General features: G+C 46.6%; 1 protein-coding gene across 1 annotated transcript in view; it reads left to right on the top strand.

Annotated features, from left to right (window-relative positions):
• Nucleotides 1–21,235, top strand: part of LOC115143939 (proline-rich protein 12-like) — a 53,449-nt gene that overhangs the window by 9,732 nt on the left and 22,482 nt on the right. Inside the window, 8 exon segments of the mRNA XM_029684418.2 lie at nt 8,378–8,532; nt 8,891–9,055; nt 9,329–10,252; nt 10,255–12,620; nt 12,622–13,641; nt 14,200–14,430; nt 14,626–15,283; nt 20,660–21,108. Of these exon segments, the coding sequence (XP_029540278.2) occupies nt 8,378–8,532; nt 8,891–9,055; nt 9,329–10,252; nt 10,255–12,620; nt 12,622–13,641; nt 14,200–14,430; nt 14,626–15,283; nt 20,660–21,108 (5,968 nt within the window).

The following is a 21,235-nucleotide window of genomic DNA, read 5'->3' as shown; positions in this document are numbered from 1 at the left end:
GCACAACCCAAGGGGGGGGCGCCAACCCAGACAGGAAGATCACGTCGGTGACTCAACCCACTCAAGTGACGCACCCCTCCTAGGGACGGCATGGAAGAGCACCAGTAAGCCAGTGACTCAGCCCCTGTAATAGTGTTCGAGGCAGAGAATCCTAGTGGAAAGAGGGGAACCGGCCAGGCAGAGACAGCAAGGGCGGTTCGTTGCTCCAGAGCCTTTCCGTTCACCTTCCCACTCCTGGGCCAGACTACACTCAATCATATGACCCACTGAAAAGATGAGCCTTCAGCAAAGACTTAAAGGTTGAGACCGAGTCTGCGTCTCTCACATGGGTAGGCAGACCATTCCATAAAAATGGCGCTCTATAGGAGAAAGCTCTGCCTCCAGCTGTTTGCTTAGAAATTCTAGGGACAATTAGGAGGCCTGCGTATTGTGACCGTAGCGTACGTGTAGGTATGTACGGCAGGACCAAATCCGGGAGATGGGTAGGAGCAAGTCCATGTAATGCTTTGTAGGTTAGCAGTAAAACCTTGAAATAGGATGATCTTCGATAGTACCGTGCAGTGTCTTTCCAAGCTAGTTGGAAGACCCAGTTTGGTGTGGCACCATTTCCGTTCCAATTTTCTGGAAGCTTGCTTCAGAGCTCGGGTATTTTCTGTATACCAGGGAGCTAGTTTCTTATGAGAAATGTTTTTAGGGTTGCAACTGCATCTAGGGTATTGCGGTTAAAGATTAAATTGAGTTCCTCATTTTTTACGTGGTTAACTGATTTTTGTCCTCTGACGTCCTTGGGTAGGCAGAGGGAGTCTGGAAGGGCATCAAGGAATCTTTGTGTTGTCTTGAGGATTTATAGCACGACTTTTGATGCTCCTTGGTTGGGGTCTGAGCAGATTATTTGTTGCAATTGCAAACGCAATAAAATGGTGGTCCGATAGTCCAGGATTATGAGGAAAAACATTAAGATCCACAACATTTATTCCATGGGACAAAACTAGGTCCAGAGTATGACTGTGACAGTGAGTATGTCCAGGGACATGTTGGACAAAACCCACTGAGTCGATGACTGCTCCGAAAGCCTTTTGGAGTGGGTCTGTGGACTTTTCCATGTGAATATTATAGTCACCAAAAATTTGAATATTATCTGCTATGACTACAAGGTCCGATAGGAATTCAGGGAACTCAATGCGGAACGCTGTATATGGCCCAGGAGGCCTGTAAACAGTAGCTAGTCTTTTTTTTTTTTTTGTAAATTGAAATTTGCTATCGTAAATGTTAGCAACACCTCCGCCTTTGCGGGAGTCAATGGATCCAATGGATGATTATGGATCCCTATTAGCTACTCTTCCTGGAGTCCAGCAAAATTAAAGCAGTTTATAAAATTTTAAAACATTACAATACATTCACAGATTTCACAACACTGTGTGCCCTCAGGCCCCTACTCCACCACTACCACATATCTACATGACGAAATCCATGTGTGTGTGCCAATGTTTGTGTTGCAGTCCCCGCTGTTCCGTAAGGTATTTTTTAATACAATTTTACAGCTTGCGTTAGTTACTTGATGTGGAATAGAGTTCCATGTAGTCATGGCTCTATGTAGTACTGCGTGCCTCCCATATTCTTCTGGACTTGGGGACTGTGAAGAAACCTCTTGTGGCATGTCTTGTGGGGTATGCATGGGTGTCCGAGCTGTGTGCCAGTAGTTTACGCAGACAGCTCGGTGAATTCAACATGTCAAAACCTCTCATAAATAAAAGTAGTGATGAAGTCAATCTCTCCTCCCACTTTCAGCCAGGAGAGATTGTCATTCATTTTATTAACCTCTTGCTTCTACCTGAGACGCTTGCGTCCCAACTAGAGCTCTGGAAATGCAAATGCGCTACGCTAAATGCTAATAGTATTAGTTAAAACTCAAAAGTTCATTAAAATACACATGCAGGGTATCGAATTAAAGCTACACTCGTTGTGAATCCAGGCAACAAGTCAGATTTTTAAAATGCTTTTCGGCGAAAGCATGAGAAGCTATTATCTGATAGCATGCACCAATACACTACAACACAAAAGCCACGCAGGGGACGTAAACAAAATAATTAGCATTTCGGCGTTACACAAACCGCACAATAAAATAGAAAACAGTCATTACCTTTCACCATCTTCTTTGTTGGCACTCCTAGATGTCCCATAAACAATATTGGGTCTTTATTTCGATTAAATCGGTCCATATAAAGCCTAGATATCGTTATATGTAGACTGTGTGATAAACGAAAAAAACATTGTTTCAAAACGTAACGTCATTTTTTAAAATTCAAAAAGTCGACGATAAACTTTCACAAAACACTTCGAAATACTTTTGTAATGCAACTGTAGGTATTAGTAAACGTTAATAAGCGATAAAATTCATCAGGAGGCGATGTAAAGATCATTAGCTGTCCGTCTGGAAAAATGTCCGGCTAGAAACTCAACGAAAATATCCGGTCCTAGACCTGAAGAAATACGGTGCCTCGCATGTGTTTGACCAAGAAAAAACTCAAAGGGAAATGACAAGACTCTAGACACCGTGTGGAAGCTGTAGGTACTGCAACCTCAGTCAATTAATTGTGGTTCACCTTTATCAATGGGTTCAAGTAGCGCATGGATATATTTTCCCATTTTCAGTGATCAGTTTTTCCTGTGCTTTTCGATGTAAATGCCGTTCTGGTAAAGCCACAGCAGTGATTTAACCAGTTTTATAAACGTCTGAGTGTTTTCTATCCACACAGACTAAGCAAATGCATATACTATATTCCTGGCATGAGTAGCAGGGCGCTGAAATGTTGCGCGATTTTTAACAGAATGTTCAAAAAAGTAGAGGGTAGAAGCAACAGGTTAATATTATCGCTCTGTATACATCCAAGGGCCATCCGTGCTGCCCTGTTCTGAGCCAATTGCAATTTTCTTAAGTCCTTTTTTTGTGGCACCTGACCACACAACTGAACAGTAGTCAAGGTGCTACAAAACTTGGGCCTTTAGGACCTGCCTTGTTGATAGTGTTGTTAAGAAGGCAGAGCATCGCTTTTTTTATAGACCGACTTCTCCCCAACTTAGCTACTACTGCATTGATATGTTTTGACCATGACAGTTTACAATGTAGGGTTACTCCAAGCAGTTTAGTCATCTCAACTTGCTCAATTTCCACATGACTTATTACAAGATTTAGTTTAGGTTTAGGGTTTAGAAATACTGAGGGCGAACTTATTCCTTGCCACCCACTCTGAAACTTACTGCAGCTCTTTGTTGAGTGTTGCAGTCATTTGTTGCTTTAGTAGATGACATGTATAGAGTCATCCACATACATGGAAACTCTAGCTTTTACTCAAAGTCAGTGACATGTCGTTAGTTAAAATTGAAAGAAGCAAGGGGCCTCGACAGCTACCCTGGGGAGTTCCTGATTCTGACTGGATTATATTTGATAGGCTTCCATTAAAGAACACCCTCTGTGTTCTGTTAGACAAGTAACTCTATCCACATTATAGCATGGGGTGTAAAGGCATAACGCATACATTTTTCCAGCAGCAGACTATGATCCATAATGTCAACAGCTACACTGAAATCTAACAAGACAGCCCCTACAATAATTGTATCATCAATTTCTCTCAGCCAATCATGTAATTTGTGTAAGTGCTGTGCTTGGTGAGTGTCCTTCCCTATAAGCATGCTGAAATTCTGTTGTCAATTTGTTTACTGTGAAATAGCATTGTACCTGGTCAAACGCAATTAGAAGTTTAGAAGTTTTAGAAGTTTACTAAGGGTTGGTAATAGGCTGATTGGTTGGCTATTTGAGCCTGTGAAGGGGGCTTTACTATTATTGGGTTGCGGAATGACTTTAGCTTCCCTCCAGGCCTGAGGGCACACACTTTCTAGTAGGCTTAAATTGAAGATATGGCAAATAGGAGTGGCAATATTGTCTGCTATTATCCTCAGTAATATTCCATCTAAGTTGTCAGACCCCGGTGGCTTGTCATTGTTGATAGACAACAATCATTTGTTCACCTCTTTCACACTAACTTTACGGAATTCTAAAGTACAATTCTTGTCTTTCATAATTTGGTCTGATATACTTGAATGTGTAGTGTAAGCGTTTATTGCTGGCATGTCATCCCTACGTTTGTTTATCTTGCGAATGAAAAAGTCATTAAAGTAGTTTGCAGTATCAGTGGGCTTTGCGATGAATGAGCCATCTGAGTCAATAAATGTAGGCGCAGAGTTGGCTTTTTCCCCCAAAATTTCATTTAAGGTGCCCAAAGCTTTTTACTATCATTCTTTATATAATTTATCTTTGTTTCTCAGTGTAGTTTCTTTTTAATTGTATTTAGGTTAGTCACATGATTTCTTAATTTGCAGTACATTTGCCAGACTTAATTGCCATACCTTTTGCCTCATCCCTCTCAACCATACAGTTTTTCAATTCCTCATTAATCCAAGGGGATATAACAGTTTTTGCAGTCATTTTCTTAATGGGTGCAGTTTATTAGTAACTTGAATAAGTAGTTTCATACATGAGTCATGTGCAGCGTCTGGTTGCTCCTCATTACCCACCACAGACCAGCAAATATTCTTTACATCATTAACATATGAATCACTACAAAACATATTGTATGACCTGTTATACACTATATTAGGCCCAGCCTTTGGAACTTTGGTTCTCCTAGATATGGCTTAGAGGTCGACCGATTATGATTTTTCAACGCCGATACCGATTATTGGAGAACTTTTAAAAAAGCCGATGCCGATTAATCTGCCCATTTAAAAAAAAAAAATGTATTTGTAATAATGACAATTTACAATACTTGAATGAACACTTATTTTAACTTAATATAATACATCAATAAAATCAATTTAGCCTCAAATAAATAATGAAACATGTTCAATTTGGTTTAAATAATGCAAAAACAAAGTGTTGGAGAAGAAAGTAAAAGTGCAATATGTGCCATGTAAGAAAGCTAGCGTTTAAGTGCCTTTCTCAGAACATGAGAACATATGAAAGCTGGTGGTTCCTTTTAACATGAGTCTTCAATATTCCCAGGTAAGAAGTTTTAGGTTGTAGTTATAGGAATTGTGTCCAAATTGTATTATTTTTTTCCTACACCTTTATTCAATCTTTATTTAACTAGGCAAGTCAGTTAAGAACACATTCTTATTTTCAATGACGGCCTAGGAACGGTGGGTTAATAACTTAGAACTACCCATCCCGGATCCGGTATATTTGTCATCAGCAACGCTGAATAGCATAGCGCAACAGTCAAAAAATATTACTAGAAAATATTCATATTCATGAAATCACAAGTGAAATATAGTGAAACACAGCTTAGCCTTTTGTTAATCACCCTGTCGTCTCAGATTTTGAAATGAAGCTTTACAGCGAAAGCAATACACGCGTTTGTAAGTTTATCGATAGCCTAGCATACCATTATGTACACTTAGCATCAGGAAGCTTGGTCACGAAAATCAGAAAAGCAATCAAATTAACCGTTTACCTTTTGATCTTCGGATGTTTTCAATCACGAGACTCCCAGTTAGACAGCAAATGTTCCTTTTGTTCCATAAATATATTTTTTATATCCAAATACCTCCGTTAGTTTGGTGCGTTATGCCCAGGAATCCACCGGAAATAGCGGTCACGACAACGCAGACAAAAATTCCAAATTATATCCATAATGTCGACAAACATGGCAAACGTTTTTTATAATCAATCCTCAAGGTGTTTTTCAAATATCTATTCGATAATATATCAACCGGGACAGTTGGCTTTTCACTAGGACCGGGAGGAACAATGGCTACCTCTCTCTTTAGTGCAAAAATCACTCAAGTTTTGGAAACTTGAGTGTTTTCTATCCTAAGCTGTCAATTATATGCATATTCTAGCATCTGGTCCTGAGAAATAGGCCTTTTACTTTGGGAACGTTATTTTAACAAAAATAGCCCCCTAGCTTCAAGAGGTTCTGCCTCGTTCAGGGGCAGAACGTCAGATTTTCACCTTGTCAGCTCGGGGGATCCAATCTTATCTCTCGTTGCACTCCACAAGGAGACTGCCTGTTACGTGAATTCAGTAAGCCAAGGTAAGTTGCTAGCTAGCATTAAACTTTTCTTTATAAAAAACAATCAATCATAATCACTAGTTAACTACACATGGTTGATGATATTACTAGATATTATCTAGCGTGTCCTGCGTTGCATATAATCTGACTGATCATACAAGCGTACAAGTATCTAAGTATCTGACTGAGTGGTGGTAGGCAGAAGCAGGCGCGTAAACATTCATTCAAACAGCACTTTTGTGCGTTTTGCCAGCAGAGCATTGCGCTGTTAATGACTTCAAGCCTACCAACTCCCGAGATGAGGCTGGTGTAACCGAAGTGAAATGGCTGGCTAGTTAGCGCGCGCTAATAGCGTTTCAAACGTCACTCGCTCTGAGCCTGTGGTTGTTTCCCTTGCTCTGCATGGGTAACGCTGCTTCGAGGGTGGCTGTTGTCGTTGTGTTCCTGGTTCGAGCCCAGGGAAGAGCGAGGAGAGGGACGGAAGCTATACTGTTACACTGGCAATACTAAAGTGCCTATAAGAGCATCCAATAGTCAAAGGTATGTGAAATACAAATGGTATAGAGAGAAATAGTCCTATAATGACTACAACCTAAAACTTCTTACATGGGAATATTGAAGACTCATGTTAAAAGGAACCACCAGCTTTCATATGTTCTCATGTTCTGAGCAAGGAACTTAAACGTTAGCTTTTTTACATGGCACATATTGTACTTTTACTTCTCCAACGCTTTGTTTTTGCATTATTTCAAACAAATTGAACATGTTTCATTATTTATTTGAGGCTAAATTGATTTTATTGATGTATTATATTAAGTTAAAATAAGTGTTCATTCAGTATTGTTGTAATTGTCATTATTATTTTAATTTTAAAATTTCAACAACAACAAAAATCGGTTTTGGCTTTTTTGGTCCTCCAATTATCGGTATCGGCGTTGAAAAATCATAATCGGTCGACCTCTAGTGTGTGTGTGTGTGTGTGTGTGTGTATACATATACAGTGTGGCAAAAAAATATTTAGTCAGCCACCAATTGTGCAAGTTCTCCCACTTAAAAAGATGAGAGGCCTGTAATTTTTTTTCCCATTATAGGTACACTTCAACTATGACAGACAAAATGAGAAAAATAAATCCAGAAAATCACATTGTAGGATTTTTAATGAATTTAAAAATCCAAGGTAGCCTAGTGGTTGGAGCATTGGACCAGAAACCAAAAGGTTGCTGGATTGAATCCCCGAGCTGACAAAGTAAAAATATGTTGTTCTGCCCCTGAAGGCAGTTAACCCATAGTTCCACGGTAGGTCGTCGTTAATAAGAATTTGATTTTAACTTACTGGCCTAGTTAAATGAAGGTGAAATAGTTTTTTTTATTTTTAGCAAGTTGTAGAAACATTAAGGATGATACATGGAAACAGGATGTACCTGAGCTCAATTTCGAGTCTCATAGCAAAGGGTCTGAATATTTATGGAAAAATTGTATTTCTGCCTACATTTCTAAACCTGTTTTTTTTCTTTGTCATGAAGGCGTATTGTGTGTAGATTGATGATGAAAAATCGTATGTAATTATTTTTAGAATAAGTCTCACGGAACAACATGTGGAAAAAGGGAAGGGGTCTGAATACTTTCTGAATGCTCTGTGGACCTATACGATGCAACCCTGCATAAAGCAAGCTCTGTCAGCTTGTGTTGGATTGCTGTGCTGATCTCTGCAATGTGGATAGTTGGAATACACCACACAATGCTACTAATGAAGAAACATATCCTGTATGTAGGCCTATGATTTACCTCAAAATTGACATGGTATAACATTTTTGAGATGGTATCAAGTCATTTTTTGGGTGGTGTTAATGGGCTTCCATATTGTAGGTCCATGCAATGCATAAAGTCATGTGTTGGTAAAATATCATGGACAGGAATTGTAAAGTAAGTCTACAACAGGCATTAAGATGGCAATCATATTTTAGTATTCATTCGGAGTTGATTTTGAGTAATCATAGAATAGTAGACTAAATTCTTACAATTTGAAGAATGATGAGCTACAGTAATCATTTTATTAGGATGGAAGTTGACTAATGCATCTGAATAACTTTAAGATCTTAGTTTTCTGAAGAGTGTGCTGTAGTTAGGCATGACCTTCAAGCTAAACGGTGTTCTCAGTGTATTTTCATTGTAGGCCTATTTACATAGGGGTTGCATCTGTTTAAATTTAACAGGGTTTCCCAGGGGTCACCTTTTGAACAAAGGTTTAGGAAAATGAAGGCAATTGGACTTGAACAGTTGAATAAATGACCTCTTCTCCTCCCTAGTCTCGTCTATGGAAGTTCCAGATCATCACACCCCGAGTCGGAACTTCTCCATCGACAAACCTACGGCACTCCCCATCCTCTGCAGGGCTATTCGACCAATCACCACCCAGGCAGTTCTGGCCAAGGCGGGGCTTGGGGAGCAGGACGGAGTTTGGGTGAGGGATATGTCACACACCTTTAATTGTGTCGCCAGAGTACAGGTGTTATGACTGGCCATGCTGCTGGCACTAAGGTTGCAGCCACTGAAAAATGCAATTTCTATGGAAACCCCTTTTGTGTGTGTGCAGGAAAAACCTGTATTTTACCTGGTAACATATCAGATTTATAACATCTGTTTGGACTACATCATTGTATTTTGTTGTAATGGACACTTCTTGACCTATTCATCCCAGTTATACCATTTAATCACATAGATATAGCAATCTCTCTAAATGCCCTGTTGAGTTTGCATAATCTGTGAAAAGGGAAATGGTGGTCACGGTTTACTCATGGTTGTATTTGTTGTCCCATCAGGTCTCTCTGGACTGTTTGAAACAGGCCTGCACCATGCCAGCCCCTCTGGTCCAGATGCTTCGGTCATGAATCTGATCTCCGCTCTGGAGTCCCAGCGAGGTCCCCAGGCTCCTCCCTCCGCCTCCTCCCTCCTCTCCCAGTTCCGCACGCCGTCCTGGCAGACGGGTGAGCATGTGACCAGCCCTGTGTTGACATTCAAAACGGGGTGGCAAAAGTCTTTCACGTTTCCAACGCCTCACAGGTTCTATCAAATTGTCATTCCTCTTTCATGTCCGCATTATTGGTGAGATTATGTTGGTTTCATTTGCATATTGGATTATTTTTGCTTTTTACTTGTTAAGGGAGTGGTTGGGTTACAATTATTTAGTCATGCTTGTTCGTTTTTTCTGTCGATGGGCTTTGAATAATAGTCGTCTTGTCTCTATCTGGCCCTGACAGCGATACATACCCCTGCCCCTGCTGAGCTCTTCATCTCCGGGCCCCTCCCCGGCTCGGGCTCCTTCACCTCTTCCTCGGCCCTGTCCGCCTATCAGCACCCGGCCTCCTTCTCCAGCCGCTCCTTCCCCACCCTCCAGGACACGCCCACGTTCAACTCCACCTCCAACGGACTCCTCTCCCCCCATGACCCTCTGTTGCATATCAAGGGTCCCTCTCAGTCCAGCCTGGGCTTTGACCGCCTCCTGCCCTCCCAGAGCGCCGCCACAGCCTACCGGGGCGGCCAGGACCCCACAGGCGCCTCGTCGGTCCAGGCCTCATCAGCGCGGCACCTACAGTCCCACCAGTTCAACCTGCTGTCCTCTCAGCTGCAGGACCAGTCCTCCCAGTTGTACAACGCCTCAGTGTTCTCCTCAGCCCAGGCTCAGGCTCAGTCTAACTCGATCCAGGAGAGGGCTGTGCCCCGGCAGGACAGCGTGATCAAGCACTACCAGCGCCCCACGCCGTCCCAGTCCCAGCTCTCCTCCTCAGCGGCCCACTCCCTGCAGCATTACCTCAGCTGCGGCGGGGCTGGGTACCAGCAGATCGCCCACCACAGGCAGGCCGGACTCTCTTGCAGCCCCCTGGGCGACCAGAGCCCCTCGGACCACAAGGCCTCTTCCCGGACGGAACAGGTGTACCGGCCCATCATCCAGCCCCCCTACTCGATCTCCACCTCTTCTTCAGCAGCGGGAAAGGGCGCCAAGAGCAACTCCAGCAACGGCTACTCCTCGACCAGCTCGGCGTCCTCCTCCCGTACCCCTCACACGCCCCCTTCTGCGTCCTCCAGCTCTTCAACGACCTCCTCTTCCTCCTCTGCCTCGGGAGCCCACCCCTCTAACTCACTCCCCCCCTCCAGCTCCAGCTCGGCCCCGTCTAGACAGCAGCCTCCCCTCAGAGTGCTCCAGCTCCCCAGCAGCAACCCCCTCCTACCTCTTCCACATCTGTCCAGCAGCCCTTACCCAAACACAGCCTCTCAGGCTACGGCTCACCCGTGCCCCCAGTGAAACCCCCCGCCACCGCTCTCACAGGCCAAACCCCGCCACAACAGCAGAACCAGTCATACTCTCCCAGCCAGCCCCCTCCCTCCCACCTACCCCAGTCCTATGGTGGTTTCAGCTCCCCTCAGGCCCAGGACCTGAGCTCAGCCGGAGGAAGAAAAGGCTACGGAAGCCTGGGAGGGCGAAGCCAGTCGTACTCGGCTGATGTGGTCTACGGGGCTGACTCTGCCTATGGGTCCGTCCCCTCGTCTCTGGGCGGAGCGGGATGTCCATCGCTGGGTTACGGCCCAGGCCACTCCCCAGCTCTTTTACAGTCGAGCGGGTCGTCGGTGGGTGGAACCTCAGGAGGCGGTGGTAGCAGCACCGCAGGAAGCGGGAACTCCGGTTCTGGAGGAGCTGGGAGTAGTATGGCCAATGAGAGAGTAGGTGGTGCCAGAGTAGGGCCTTACCATATCCCTGAGTCAATCCCCTCTCCGTCGGCTAACTCTGGGATCATCCGTCCAGGGTTGCACTCCCCCACCCCTGCCTGCCCCACCCAGTCCCCGGGAGGAACGGCCTCCAACAAATACATCTCCTCTGTCCTCTCTCCCACCTTCATCTCCTCCCCTCAGGGCTACCCCGACACCAGAGGTCCCCAGTCCCAGTCCTACCACCCCACTGCCAACAAGACCAAGTCCGACTCCAGCCGCATGCTAGGTGTGGGCTCCCAGAGGTCTCAAGAGGATGTCGACGATGACGACGACTTTTTGATCCAGCACCTTCTCCAAGCCCAGGCCAGTCCCACACCCCAGGCGTCCCATCACCACTCCCAGCAGCAACAACCTCAACAGACGGCCCAACAACAGGCACCTCTGCAGCCTGTCCCCTCTACCACGGACGGCGGCAAGGGGCTGTCGTCCTACGAGCTCGGCAAGAGCTCTGAGGAGAGGTACCACCTCCAGAGCGTCATCCGCACCCACAGCGCCACCTCCAGTGCCGGTGCCGGATCTGGGGGCGCGGTCACGGGCCTAGACAGCCAGCTGGAGATGTCTCTCAAGAAACATCAACAACAACAGAGGAATGACAGTGAAGGCGGTGGCAGGAGTGGCGGAAGAGGAGGTGCCGAGCAAAGCCACCCCCATCTACACCACCACGACTCCCTGGGGTCGGTGGTGCACTACGGCCGGAGCGACCCGTACTCCCAGCACTCCCTGGGCCCCCAACACTCCTCCCACACGCAGCAGCAACACGCCGCCTCCCACACCCACCTACAGTCCCACGCTCACATGGAGCTGCAGAAGAATCCACAAGAGCGCTCCGAGCTGGTGTACCCTCGCAAGAACCCCGAGGTGCAACAGCACTCTCAATCCTCGGCCTCCCTCATGGATTCCCCCACGGACCAGTCCCACCAGCCGCCCCACCTGCTCCAGTCTGTGCTGTCCCACACCACTCGCAATAAGATGGAGCCCCATCAGCAGCAGCATTCAGTGGGCCAGCAACAAGCAATGATGGATGGAGCCGGAGGGAGAATGGGCCCGGGCAAACACCAGTCCCAGACCCAGCAGGCCTCCCAGCTTCAGCTACAACTCCAGTCCCAGGCTTTGGAGGTCGCAGCGGCAGCGGCTCACTACAACCACGGACCTCCTCGGCAAGACCAGAGCCAGTCCAAGCAGCGACAGCAGAGCTCGGTGGTGTCCTCCCTGGACATGCTTGACCGCTCGCTCTCCCAGACCTCCAGTGCGGACGGAGTGGAGGAGAGGAGAGGTGGTGGTGGTGGTGGTGCAGGAGGAAGAGGTGGAGGGAGCGGAGAGCGCCAAAGGCAGCAGCAGCAAGAGCAGCAGAGGCTCTCGTCCCACCACCCTCAACACTCCGCCTCGGAGCTCCACTCGTTCCTCTCTGAGCCCGACATGGGCTTATCCGCCCCCTTGCACGTGCACCACCTCCCCCAACACCATCAACACCCCAACTCCCACCACCAGCAAAGCCACTCGGGGCACCACCCCCACTCCCATGGCCACGCTCACCCCCAGGCTCATACTCACCCCCAGCCCCTTCCCTCCACCCACTCCCAGCAACAGGAGTCCCAGTCACACCCGTCCCAGCTCACCCCAGGCCAGCAGGTCCAAATAGACCAGCATCAGCGCACCGAGCAGCACCCATTCGACACGGTCAGCCCTGGGGAGAAAAGCTGTGGCCAGAGCCAGAACCGCTTTGTCACACTCACCTCTATCTGCTTCCCGGACTCGCTCCTGCAGGACGAGGACCGCTCCTTCTTCCCCCGGCATGGAGGACATGTTCTGCTCAGACGACTTCTCCAAGTCGAGCTGTGCCGGAGGCGCTGGCCCAGTGCAGGAGGAGATGAACCAGGAGGGACCAGGAGGGGGCCATGAGGAGCCCATGAAGGATAATTCAGGAGGGGGAAGCGGAGGAGCCGGGTATGAAATGCTGGGTGACCAGGGCTATGGGCAATACTGCCACAGGCTTCCCGAGTCCGGCAACCGCACCCTGGACCTGGATGAGCTGCCGTCCACTGTTAACACGGCGCAGCTGGGCCTGATCCAGTCCTCTAGTCCAGGCGGGTGCACCGGTGGAACTGGCACCGGGCCTGGAGGCCTCACCTCGCCCATCTTCTGCTCGTCGCGCCCCAAGAAGCTCCTCAAGTCCAGCTCGTTCCACCTGCTCAAGGAGCGCCGAGACCCCAACACACTGCCCAAAAAGAGCTACGCGCAGGAGTACGAGTTTGAGGATGATGAGGACAAGGACAACCAGCCAGCGGACATCCGTCTGAACAGCCGCCGGCTCCCTGACCACCTCCCCGACCTGGTCTCCAGCTGCCGTAAGACAGGAGGGGGGGCCGGAGGAGGAGGCACGCTCAGCCCCCTCATGGGAGACCTCGACTTCTACCACTCCCTCTGCCCCCCTCCCCAGCTCCTGCCGCAGGACGGGCCCAAGAAGAGGGGCCGTAAGCCCACCAAGCCAAAGAGAGCAGGGCCTCCAAGGCCCAGGGGTAGGCCTCGCATTCGCCCGCAGCCCGAGCAGCACGCACCCCGTGGAATGATGGGCGGTGAGATGGGAGGAGGAACCGAAGCAGGAAGTGGGTATGGAGGAGGAATTGAGGTTAAACGGAGCAGGGGCCGTGGTGGTGGCGGAGGCCGAGGGAGAGGGAGGAGAGACGACATGTTTATGGAGATAACTGGGAACGAGCAGATGCAGCAACACCACCTTAATCGGCAACAGCATCAACTTCACCACCAGGCTCCACCCCCACAGCATCAGGAGCCCATACCGCATCTCAAGGTGAGCGTGGATAATGGAACTGAACTTTGTTAATTCCCAGGGGGAAATGTAGACGTCATTTTTTATTTATTTTAGCTTTATGTAACAAGGCAAGTCAAATTGTTATTTTCAATGACCGCCTAGGAACAGTGGGTTAACTGCTTTGTTCAGTTGCAGAACGAAAGATTTGTACCTTGTCAGCCCGGGGATTCAATCTTGCAACCTTTCGGTTACTAGTCCAACGCTCTAACCGCTAGGCTACCTTCTGTCCCATGTCATTGCAGGCTTATACTTAAAGGGACATTACACTTTTAAATCAAAGTTTGATAAATGGTTTCAGGTCTTTTAAAGTAGTCTGTCAAGATTAAACCACATCTTGTAAATATGGATCAACATAACCGATGACATGGGATGCGATTGCATCAGGACATCAGACTCCTTTTGAGTTCCAAATACATCTGACAACTTTTAATTTGAGTGTAATGTTCCTTTAGGTGGTGGGAATAGCCACTTTTTCTGTATTGTACTTTACTCTATTGGCATTTTAATCAAACATTTCCGCCGTTTTTCGTGTCTTAGATCAAACTGCCCATTGGCTCCATGTCCTCTTCCGAAGCCCTGCTGAGGACCGACTCTCTGTCCGGCACGGACCCCGCTCTATCAGACGGCTCAGTGGGCTCTGCTCCCTCCCTTGGCCTAAGTCCTGGACCCCTGTGCGAAGGGGTAGACTCCCACAGGACCCAGGACAAGAGCAAGCAGAAGAGCCAGATACAGAGTGACGGAGTGGATGGCGAGGGGATGGATGGAAGGGTAAGGGACGATTACTCTCTGTTTGGCCACTCAATCAGTCAGCTATTATGGTTAATCCTGCGTGTTGTATGTGACAAAATGTTAGCTGTAGCTCGTCAAATGAAGAGGGAAACCAGTATTTCCCTCTCTCAGGAACTGTCTATTTTCTCTCACTCTCTATTCCCCCTGTAACCTCTCCCTCTATGTCTCTCTCAGGGGAATGAGAAATCAGGCTGCATGGCCTCCTTCATAGACTTCCTCAAGTCGGGAAAGAGACCTCCGGGCTTGGAAATGCAATCAGGAAACCGTGACGTCTCCCCTCTCAAATCTGACGGACTCTGTCCCCTGTCCCCGGCACCCCCTCCAACACTGCCTCAGTTCGGTGAGGGCAAGAGCAACAGCGGCCTAGGGGGCTGCCCCAGTCCCTGCAAGCGCACCCTGGACGATGAGCTGAAGAGGAACTTGGAGACGCTGCCCTCGTTCTCCTCAGACGAGGAGGATTCGGTGGGCAAGAACCAGGACCTGCAGAAAAGCATCTCCTCGGCCATATCGGCTCTCTACGACACGCCGCAGCTGGCCTCGCTTCAGCAGCCCCCACCTTCTCCCCCACCCCAGTCCCAAGACCAACCCAGCCAGGCCCCGCTCACACCGACCACCCTGCAGCCCCCAGCCCTTAGCCCCCAGCCTCCCTCACTCAACCCTCACTCCCAGCCCCAGGCGGCCGAGCCGGCAGTACTACAGCGAGAGGACCAGGAGATGGAGGAGAATGAGGAAGAGGGGAAGGTCCATGGAGGGGGTGATAAGGAGAGTGAAGTGAATGATATGGAAGAGGAGGAGCCAGAGTTGGAGATACTTGGTGCGCCCAGATTGGAAGGTAAGGGAAATACCGGGCCGATACAGATCATATGATCTTGTTTTCGATGATTGCCAATACAGGTATTACAAAAGGGAATAAACTTTTTAATGAAAGTTATTGCAGCAGAAAATACATTATTATACAGTGCATTTGGAAAATATTCAGACAACTTGATTTTTCCACATTTTGTTATTTTTTTCTAAAATGGATTAAATTGTTTTTTTTCATCATCAATCCACACGCTAATGAAAAACGAAAAACCTGTTTTTAGAAAATTGTGCAAAGTTATGAAAATCTGACATTTTTGGCCGATATCCAATATTTTCCTTGCCTAAAAAAACGATACAGACATTTACAAATTTAGCGACCTTTTAACCATTTTAGTATAGTTAAATAGTTAACACCTACACATGGACTCAGCGTTCTAAGGCACTGCTTCTCAGTGCAAGAGGCGTCACTACAGTCCCTGGTTCAAATCCAGGCTGTATCACATCCGGCCATGATTGGGAGTCCCATAGGGCGGCGCATAATTAGCCCAGCGTCGTCCGGGCCATCATTGTAAATAAGAATTTTTTTCTTAACTGACTTGCCTAGTCAAATACACACTGACCAAAAAGTTATTTCGTTGGCATTTACGTGTGCCCCCATTACCAGTAAAACATAATCAAAACCTATTTCTTTCACTTACTTGCAGTGCTGTGTCATTGTTCATTTGTTCAGTCATTTCATTCTCAACCAGAATTTTTTTGGAATGCCGTTTGGGTCTTCGCGTGTAAAAAAAAAAAAGCTACACGTCAAATTACACTATTTGGCGTGCCAAATTAGCTTGTTGACCAATCAGGGCCTGAATATGACTGCACGTCACACAATAATTTAAAGCGGTAATCATTTTTTACGTAGTTATTACACATTGATTACAGTTTCACTCGTATTTCATTTGTTACAATGATACCTATGCTATGAGGCTGGTAAAGTTGTCAGGCACCTACAGTGCTGGTCATTCAAAAAAAAAAACAGCTAGCTCATGGATGCAAACAATGTTCTTCCCCAAAAACATAGCAAAATGACCATCTGTTTCAGTAGCTATAGTTAGCTAGGTATCATCTAAAATAACCCTAATTTATAAGACAGTTCTTATTTGATTAATGGTGGTCTGACCAAGGCTATGTGAAGTTAGTCACAATAATGGACTTTGCGGTTAGCCTTCAAAATAAAAGCATGACATAATTCTACAATTTGTGTTCATTTGCATCACTGTCAATGATGTACTTTTATTTTCATAGCAAAACCGCAAATTCCACTATTGTGCCTTATTGTGGCTAGCTTCACAACCCGGTCCGGTCGTGCCTCACTAGCCAGATGAAGCTAACTGGCTGCTTTTTCTACTGGTCATTGTTTTCAGGCTGGTTGTATTGGTGCTAGCTAGGTACCAAGCTAAAGCTAGCTACCCCAGAAGTTGTGGTCGAAACAAAGATGCTTTATTACAAACGCGGTATTGTAAACAGGTCGTTCGTGGCCGGGGTTTGCTTGTTTGCAGACGTTTTTGTACAGCTTTGACAGTATCTTTTTTGACACGCAAAGAAATGGGATTCCATAGTATGTATGTCGTGAAGCTAATTCCAGTGACGCTTACTAATTGCAGTGACGCATTCCACAGTATGTATGTTGTGAAGCTAATTCCAGTGACGCTTACTGATTACTGTGTAACTCCAGTAGGGCAACATCTGAAAAATGGCGTGCTTGGTAGTGTGTACAGGTGCTCGACCAGTCGGCGAAAGTCAACATCACCCACGACAGAGAACTGAATTCCATTATCTTGGCTTAATTGGATTTTGCCTTTGAGTTGCCTCGCTGAAATGTTCTTACTCTTTCAAATGACTGCTTGACTTGCTGACTGCTCGATCCACACAGCAGATCTTGTGGGCTAGGTTAGGAATGCTGTGTTGCACGTGAAGCGCAACATTTTATGTGGCGTTATTACGTTATATAGGTATGCATGGTACCTTTGACATCGGTATTTAAACATCGACGTTAAACTAGACATTGGGCCGATACTGATGTTGGCATTTTTAGCTAATATTGGCCAATTTCTGGTATGTTCACCGGTATATTGTGCATCCCTAATTCAAACCCTTTACTCAGTACTTTGTTGAAGCACCTTTGGCACTGATTACAGCCTTGAGTCTTCTTGGGTATGACGCTACAAAGCTTGGCACACACGTATTTGGACAGTTACGCCCATTCTTCTCTGCAGATCCTCTCAAGGTCTGTCAGGTTGGATGGGGAGTGTTGCTGCACAGCCTTTTTTTTCAGGTCTCTCCAGGGATGTTCGATCGGGTTCAAGTCCAGGCTCTGGCTGGGCCATTCAAGGACATTCAGTGACTTGTCCTGAAGCCACTCCTGTGTTGTCTTGGCCGTGTGCTTAGGGTCATTTTCCTGTTGGAAGGTGAACCTTCGGCCCAGTCTGCGGTCCTGAGTACTCTGGAGCAGGTTTTCATCAAGGATCTCTGTGCTCTAGTCATCTTAGCCATGATCCTGACTGGTCTCCCAGGTACTTGCTGCTGAAAAACATCCCCACAGCATGATGCTGCCACCACAATGCTTCACCGTAGGAATTGTGCCAGGTTTCCTTCAGACTTGACGCTTGGCATTCAGGGCAAGGAGTTCAATATTGGTTTCATCAGACCAGAGTCTCTTGTTCCTTGTGGTCTGAGAGTCTAGGTGCCTTTTGGCAAATGCCAAGCAGGCTGTCATGTGCCTTTTACTGAGGAGTGGCTTCCGTCTGGCCACTGTACCATAAAGGCCTGATTTGGTGCATCAGTAATGGGAAAACCTTCCAGAAGGAAAACCATCTCCACAGAGAAACTCTAGAACTCTCTGTGACCATCGGGTTCTTGGTCACCTCCCTGACCAAGGCGCTTTTCCCCTGATTGCTCAGTTTGGCTGGGCGGCCAGCTCTAGGAAGAGTCTTGGTGGTTCCAAACTTCTGCCGTTTAAGATTGATGGAGGCCACTGTGTTTTTGGGGACCTTCAATGATGCAGAAATGTTTTGGTACCCTTCCCCAGATCTGTGCCGAGCTCGACACAATCCTGTCTCTGAGCTCTACGGACAATTCCTTCGACCTCATGGCTTGGTTTTTGGTCTGAAATACGATGTCAACTGTGGCACCTTTTTATATGGACAGGTGTGTGCCTTTCCAGATCATGTCCAATCAATTGAATTTACCACAGGTGGACTCCAATCAAGTTGTAGAAACAAACAAGGATGATCAATGGAAACAGCAGGCGCCTGAGCTCAATTTCGTGTCTAGTAAAGGGTCTGAATTCTTATGTAAATAAGGTATTTCAGTTTTTTTTTAATGATAAATTAGCCAAAAATTAAAACCTGCTTTTGCTTTGTCATGATGGGGTATTGTGGGTAGATTGTATTTAAAAGAAATCCATTTTAGAATTGGACTGTAATGTAACAAAATGTGGAACAAGTCAAGGTGTCTAAATACTTTCCGAAGGCACTGTATATACAAAAATATGTGGACACCCCTTCAAATTTGTGGATTCGGCTATTTCAGTCACACCTATTGCTGACGGGTGTATAAAATTGGGCACACAGCCATGCAATATCCATAGACAAACATTGGCAGTAGAATGGCCTTACTGAAGAGCTCAGTGACTTTCAACGTGGCACCGTCATGGCATCTTCCCAACAATTCAGTTAGTGAAATTTCTGCCCTGCTAGAGCTGCCCCGGTCAGCTGTAAGTGCTGTTATTGTGAAGTGGTAGGCCACAGACTCTTACAGAACAGGACCGCAGAGTGCTGAAGCCCATAGAGTGTAAAAATCGTCTTTTTGTTTGCAACACACCGATTTCCAAGCTGCCTTTGAAAGCAGTGTCAGCTCAATAACTTTTTGTCTGTAGCTTCCTGAAAAGGGTTTCCATGGCTGAGCAGCTGCACACAAGCCTAAGGTCACCCTGCGCAGTGCCAAGCGTCGGCTGAAGTGGTATAAAGCTTGGACTCTGGAGTAGTGGAAATACTTTCTTTGGGAATCACACTTCATCTGGCAGTCCGATGGACAAAGCTAGGTTAGGCAGATGCCAGGAGAATGATACCTGTCCCTCTGCATAATGCCAAATGTAAAGTTTGGTGGAGGAGGAATAATGGTTTGGTGCTGTTTTTCATGGTTCGGGCTAGGTCCTTTAGTTCTAGTGAAAGGACATCTTAATGCTACAGCATACAATGACATTCTGTTCTTCCAACTTTGTGGCAACAGGTTGTGAAATGCCCTTTCCTCTTTCAGCATGACAATGCCCCTGTGCACAAAGCGAGGTCCATACAGAAATGGTGTGTCAAGATCAGTGTGGAAGAACTTGATTGGCCTGCACAGAGGTTTGACCTCAACCCCATCGAACACCTTTGGGATGAATTTCAGCGCCGACTGCGAGCCGGGCTTAATTACCCAACATCAGTGCCTGACCTCACTAATGCTCTTGTGGCTGAATGGAAGAAAGTCCCCAAAGCAATGTCCCAACATCCCAGAAGAGTGGAGGCTGTTATAGTAGCAAAGAGGCGACCGGCGACATAGTAATGCCCATGATTTTGGAATCAGATGTTCGAGATGTACTTTTCGTTACTTTTGTTCAGGTAGTGGATGTTGCAAACGATCACTTAGTAATTTTTGGGACATTCCCCACATATTCACTATTTTGTCTGAGATGTAATAGTTTATATAACTGTCCTATAATATCGACTGTCGTCTGGTACTGATAGCCTATATATTTTATTGGCAGAGAATGTATGTAGGCTGTTACATTGTGCATCTCTTTGTGGAACCACAAAATATTTCTTATTTATTACAGTACTTTTCTTCATAGTCTTGTTGTTTCAGCTCATTCCCCAATTTTCTTAGAATTAATTTTACGGCATAGCTCATGGAAAATAAGATGCTTCAACAAAGTACTGAGTAAATGGTCTGAATGCTCATGCAAATGTTATTTCAGAATTTTTTAAAAATATATATTTGCAAAACTTTATAGAAAATGGTTTTTACTTTGTCATTGTGGGGTGTTGTGTGTAGATTGTTGGGGGGAATGTAATCCATTTTTGAACAAGGCTGTAAAATATCAAAATGTGGAAAAAATCAAGGGATCTGAACTTTCCGAATGCACTGTAGAGGTCTAAAAGGGCCTAAAATGGACACTTTCATCATGATTTTCTTAGTTTTTTGTGTATGTTTGTTACAAATTTGAAAAGCATGTTTAACATCCCTCCTCCCAGTGTAGTTTCTCTATGAGAATTGACAGAATATTCTATGATCTGAAAAATATTTTGTGGAATATGGTGTGGAATCGCATTTTGATTCTTGAAGAAAAATCACCACTTATCTCCTTTTATTCCAGCCTCAGCACCAGTGGCACCAGTCGGTCCCTCACCTCTCTCCGCCTCCCCCGCTCAGTCCTTCTCTCCCTCTCCCCCACCTTCCCCCTTACTTCTCCTCTCTCTCCCTTCATCACCCCTGCCCCCACAAGAGGCTGCACAACAGAAGCAGTCCCAACCTCCGAGCCCCCTCCCTCCTTCCATTCCTTCTCTTCCTCCTGCTCCCGCCACCCTCCCTCCTTCCTCCCAGACTCCCCCGGCCTCGGATTCCCCCGAGCCAGCACTGGAGCCCCCCGCGTCCCCGGAAGACGCCCCTGCCCCTCAGGTCACCTCGCTGCACGTGGCCCAGAAGCAGGAGGACGCCGCCATTGCTGGAGAGAGCGAGGATGACAAGAGCGAGAGTGGAGGGGAAGGCATTTTCCGAGAGAGGGACGAGTTTGTGGTGCGAGTAGAAGACATCGGAACTATGAAGGTATTTGTGTGTGTTGCGTTTTTGTGTAACAAAATAAAGGCATCACTAACCACCAGATCAACAGTTAGATTGTTTCTCAATGTAGTCCATCTGTTCCTTAAGTTGATTGTGTGTGTGTTCAGTATGC

This window comes from Oncorhynchus nerka, linkage group LG16 (assembly GCF_034236695.1).
Source record: "Oncorhynchus nerka isolate Pitt River linkage group LG16, Oner_Uvic_2.0, whole genome shotgun sequence".
In the NCBI taxonomy this organism is placed as follows: domain Eukaryota; kingdom Metazoa; phylum Chordata; class Actinopteri; order Salmoniformes; family Salmonidae; genus Oncorhynchus; species Oncorhynchus nerka.
The sequence above is the reverse complement of the archived record's forward strand: the minus strand, read 5'-3'. Positions and strand labels throughout refer to the sequence as shown.